This window comes from Platichthys flesus, chromosome 21, assembly GCF_949316205.1.
Source record: "Platichthys flesus chromosome 21, fPlaFle2.1, whole genome shotgun sequence".
Lineage (NCBI taxonomy): Eukaryota > Metazoa > Chordata > Actinopteri > Pleuronectiformes > Pleuronectidae > Platichthys > Platichthys flesus.
The window spans coordinates 17,886,364-17,891,792 of record NC_084965.1 but is presented as its reverse complement, the minus strand read 5'-3'; the positions used below and the strand labels follow the sequence as shown (position 1 = coordinate 17,891,792).

Below are 5,429 nucleotides of genomic sequence, written 5' to 3'. Positions count from 1 at the left end.
ATACCAATTGCTATTGACTTGGGTAGTTATTTGAGTTGGCTGACTGTTGACTTGAATGTGACAATAATGCTCTGAAGCTTGTAGCTCATGATAAAAGCTGCATGTTATTGTAGTGTGAACACCAAGCACTCATAAACCCCTTATACAGCAATTAATTAATATTCTCTGTCTGTAGAAAAAGTGCTCAATTAATTTCAATACATGGTGTAATTGGAAATGATTGTGTGTGTAGGTGACCTGGAATTTTATTTTACAGTGAGCCGGCATATGTATAAGCTAGAAATGTTATTATGACCAAGCCAGCCATTTATATCCACACATCCACCTTATACCAGGCTGGACCTTCTTTGTCTGCAGGGCAGCCTGTGCTCTGTAAGTGTGGGTGTTCTTGACATGGTCAGAATGTTTCTTCTGGAGGCAGCTCAGTGAACACATAAAGATGGAGCCTGTGCTTGTACCATTTTGCAACTTTGGCCACACATTCATGCAGTGAACCTCTCATTCTGTCTCACTTCTATGGTGCCCTTTAGGCTTGAGATGAGGAGGGTGTACAGGTCACCAGGGTAAACTGCAGTCGCTGTCATGTTCCGGGAGCAAACATGTCATCTTGCTCTGGGTACTTTGAGAAAAAAGAGGTTGAAAAAAACACCAGAATAAAACAAAAGCTGTTAAAGACTATCATCTGACTGTGTGGGAATTATACAAGTATTACAAGGCCTTCATAAAAAATGTTTTCCATAATTTTGATAATCAATATTGTTATGTGCAGGAACTATCGTGGTCATATTTAATCTAAACCCATCTAAAATTACTGTTATACCAATCTTTTATGCTGTATGTATGTTCTGTGCACTTTTCTCACTTATGTCAAGTTGATCTTTAAATCATTTCTACATCAACAGTTTTCACATCACACTGTTTTTAATTTTACATTTGAAACATGACTGACTTTTCTCAAAGCAGTGATATGAGGTACATTCCTGCTTTTAGTCTAATGTTTACTCTTTAATATATTATGCAACAAGACTATGAGAAATTCTTTATTAGTATTAACCCCTTGAGATGTGACATCTCGTTTTCAAATGGTTAAGGAGAGTAAATTATGTGCCAGACTGCTTTATACAGTATGTTTGTTTTTGTCTTTGTCATCTTTGTCTTATGGAATACATTTTACATAGCCTGCATTTCATATATCTTTGTCTGTCGGAATTTTTTTTTATTCAACATCAAAATGGTACGGACAACATGCTAGTGTCCCTGGTGCTGCCACAGCCTTTTGATTGGTGGTTGCATCACTCCCTATTTGTCAAAGTTGGCAAGACATTGAACCCCCAATTTTCCGTTGTTTGTTAAATATAACAGTTCCCTAATAAATGCCTTTGGGCTATTCTCGCTTCATATGTGTATGTAACCATGTGAGAATGCCACATTTGGAGATAAGTACATGAGATTATGTGGTAATAATTCCTCTAACATTTCAAATGGATGTGGTTCTTGTGTAGTTTCAGCTGGTCAGCAGATTGTAAATATGATACATCACAACAATTAAACTTGTGTGTTGAACATATGGCAACACGTGGTTCCCGGACGATACAGGGAATTAGCCTTTAATGTCCTGATATCCGCTACAGTGATCAGGTTCCATTTGTTACACCATAACTGGCAGATGCTCATCTATCATTCCCTGATGGGGCCACAGGGGGAAGGATACTCTCTGCACCTGACATGTAAAGCTGTCACACAACATCAAAATGAGAGTTGAACCAGCCTGGCGAATTGGATTCAGCTGAGTAAAAATTATGTATTACATCCACCCCTTATTTACATATAATTTATATATGATCCCTCCTAATGCCTATTTGGCTACGCTAACTAAAAGGAAGGCATGGTGGAATAGAATAAGCATAACGTGGCTCCAGAGCAGAGCAAAGCTAAACATCTCACATGAATAAAGGCTTCAGGATGTGAATTGGCCTATATTATGTGGTCTAATTGTTAGCTATGCTTTAAACCGTATGTTTTATTCTTAACAATAGTCTCCCATGTGAGATGTAAATAGATGGTTCTTTGAAATGTGCATATACATGTTCTAAGAACACATGGTCATTTGTATGCCCCCTCACTAACCCATACACAATTATCAGCACTACTTTACCCTCACATAAGTGGCACAGCCAGTAGAATAGTCTTCAGCTACGCTAGCAGCTCTATGAGAATTTAGCCCACATTTTCCATACTTGCTAATTAAGACATATGGTGCTTCAAAGACAAATGCTAATGTTGACATGCTGATGTTATGCAATTCTAATGTTTACCAAGGTCAACATCTTTCAGCTGAGAGGATGAACTGCAATATAATATATATTTAGGTAATATCTAAGATCATTATCTAAAGGCTGCTAAACACCAGAGGATGTTCAACTCTTTGGCCAAAACGTCAGATCAGACACTTGCCATATGAGGAAACAATTTCACAGGAGACTTGAAATCTGACGTCATTACGGTAAGCGTGCTGCGTCATTTCCTGTTTTCTTGCCACTGGTGGTGATCGCTCTGCGAATTAGCTCCGCTGCTAAACAGAACTGTTTCTCTGTAGCACTACGGCTAAAATCACCGGTCTGTAGTTAAACACTCGCACATACCAACCCTTATTCTATCGTGCTTAGTGATTCTGTGTTCTGTCTGAGCTCACCCTCGTAGCTCTATAGCAGCGATGTCTTCTCTCTCTCCCTGTTGCTCCACTGCTCTCTCTTGCTCCGAGTGTCTAATGTTTACCTACTCCTCTGCCTCCCTTAACAGTAGTGGTACATGTAATAAATGTAGTGTGTTGATAGCGATGGAGGCTCGGTTTAGCGACTTAGAAGCTCGGCTCAGCAGCTTCGAACCTCCGTTAGCTGTAGTTAGCTGGCTCCCGCTAGCCACGTTGTTTAGCACATAGCTTAGACTTAACGAGCAGTCCCCAGACTAGTCCTGTGCAGCCGGGAGCCCAGGGCAGATGGGTGACGTTCCAGAGCGGGCATAGTGCTAGACTTAAAAAGCCCACGATTATAGAGCCACCAGCTCACGTTTCAAATAGATTCGCTCCTCTCAGCGAGGCACCCGCTGATAAACAAACTCTGATTATTGGCGACTCGGTTCTGAGAAACGTCAGGTTAGCGACACCAGCAACTATAGTTTATTGTATCCCAGGGGCCAGAGCCGGCGACATCGCATCTAAACTTAAGTTAATGGCTAAAACTTAAAAAGGTAAATACAATAAAATCGTAATTCACGTCGGCAGTAACGACTCCTGGATGTTGTCTTTTAACAGCTGGCTGTTGAGGTGGTATCCTGTAAATGGTGTGGGCTTTATAGATAATTGGCTAACTTTTTTGAGAAAACCTGGTTTTCTCCTAACCTTGTTAGGAGAGACGGCGTTCATCCCACTTGGGATGGAGCAGCTCTATTATCTAGGAATATTACTAAGTCTATAACATGACAACCCATAGTTGGGACCAGGAAGCAGAGCTGCATTGCTAAACACTTCTCTGCACTCCCTCTGGATCAGTCACAAAACCCCATAGAGATTGTGTCTGTTCATCGTCCGATTAAATTATTGAAATTAAAAAATAACAGAGCGAGAACTCCACACAAAAATTTAATACAAATTAAAACATCCTCTGAAACAATACAGGAAACCCAGACTTTTAAATGTGGTCTTTTAAACATTAGATCACTGGCAAAAAAGGCTCTTTTAGTTAATGAAATAGTCTCTGATTAAAACATAGATTTATTGTCCCTCACTGAGACGTGGCTGCATCCTGATGAATATGCCAGTCTAAATGAATCTACTCCCCCCAGTCATATCAATTCACAGGTTCCTAGAAAAATTGGGCGAGGAGGTGGAGTTGCTGCTATTTTTAACTCCAGTCTATCAATTAATCCTAAACCTAAACTCAGCTACAAATCATTTGAATGTCTGGTTCATATTTGCCGTAGTTTACCGTGCTTCCAGGGCTTATACTGAATTTTTAAAGGAATTCCCTGAGTTTTTATCAAACTTAGTCCTAAAGACCGATAAAATTATTATTGTTGGTGACTTTAATATTCATATTGATGATAATAAAGATTGCCTTAGCGTAGCATTTATTTCAATACTAGACTCTATTGGTTTCAGTCAACCTACTCATTGTGGTAAACACACACTTGACCTTGTCACGGATATGGTGAGGACCCAAAAGCAGCACAGGCAGACTAGCTGGTAGACAGGTCCAGTGGGGGGCTGTGGAGCCACAGAGCCGAGCAGGAGCGTAACCAGGAGGGAAAAGGCGAAACTCGTGGTCGAAGGCAGAAGGCGGAGGTAATGTCCAGGGCAGAGACGGGGTAGGCAGGTCAGGGATCAACAACAGGTGATCAGTCCGGGGAAAATATGCTCGAAGTCAAGCATAACGCACAAGACAATCTGGCACTGAAGCAGAGACAGGAGCAGGCTTAAATGCAGCCAGGGCTGTCATAGGTGTGGAGAGTTGGCCTGATGAGGAGGTGTGGCTGACTGGCAGAGTGGAGCAGAGACAGGTGAGTGGAAAAATACTGGCAGACAGGAGATGAGCAGACTGTGACAGAACCCCCCCCTCAAGGGACGGCTCTCGACGTCCCAAGACAAATGGACCAAACCGGGTGGGAGGCGGGGGCCCGGAGGAGGGCTAATACTCGTCCGAGAGTCCAGCGTCCATCTCCACCTCCATGGTCCCGGGGAGAGTGTCGTCGTCCTCCTCAGAGTAGGGGGGCCCGCCCTGTCCTCGTCTGGATGAGGTTGCGTCGATGGAAGTCCCTGATGAGGGTGTGGTCCACGATGTTCCTCCCGGGGACCCAGGACCTTTCTTCAGGACCGTAACCCTCCCAGTCCACCAAGTACTGGAATCCCCTCCCACGCCGACGAGACTGCAGGATGCGACGGACAGTGTAGGAGGGACCTCCATCGATGAGGCGAGGAGGCGGTGGAGGCGGCGCGGCAGGGACCAGGGCGCTTTCTCGGACCGGTTTGACCTTGGAAACGTGAAACGTGGGATAAACCCGCATGGATCTAGGGAGTTTGAGCATCACTGCCACCGGGTTGACGATCTCCTGGATCTCGAACGGGCCGATGAAGCGAGGAGCCAGTTTCTTGGATTCCACCCGGAGGGGAATGTCACAGGTGGAGAGCCAAACCTTCTGACCTGGCTGGTAGTCCGGGGCATTGGAGTGGTGGCGATTGGATGCCACGGTGTAGCGGTCAGCGGCCCGGAGTAGAGCTGCCCTGGCTCGGGTCCAAGTCCTGCGACAACAGCGGATGAAGCTCTGGACAGAGGGGCAGGATGCTTCTTTCTCAAGTGCAGGAAAAAGCGGTGGCTGGAACCTATAGGTGCACTCAAAGGGGGAGAGACCGGTGGCGGAACTGGTCAAAGTGTTGT

General features: G+C 44.2%; 1 protein-coding gene across 1 annotated transcript; it reads right to left on the bottom strand.

The window, feature by feature from the left end:
• Positions 1-4,752: 4,752 nt before the first annotated feature.
• LOC133933078 (chromo domain-containing protein cec-1-like) lies at positions 4,753-5,058 on the bottom strand. The gene has a single exon (XM_062380036.1). The coding sequence runs from the start codon at positions 5,056-5,058 to the stop codon at positions 4,753-4,755; it is 306 nt and encodes a 101-aa protein (XP_062236020.1).
• Between the last annotated feature and the right edge of the window lie 371 nt (positions 5,059-5,429).

Coding starts and splice junctions, on each gene's coding strand:
- LOC133933078 (XM_062380036.1), bottom strand. CDS start 5,058: ATGCGGGTTTATCCCACGTTTCACGTTTCCAAGGTCAAACCGGTCCGA.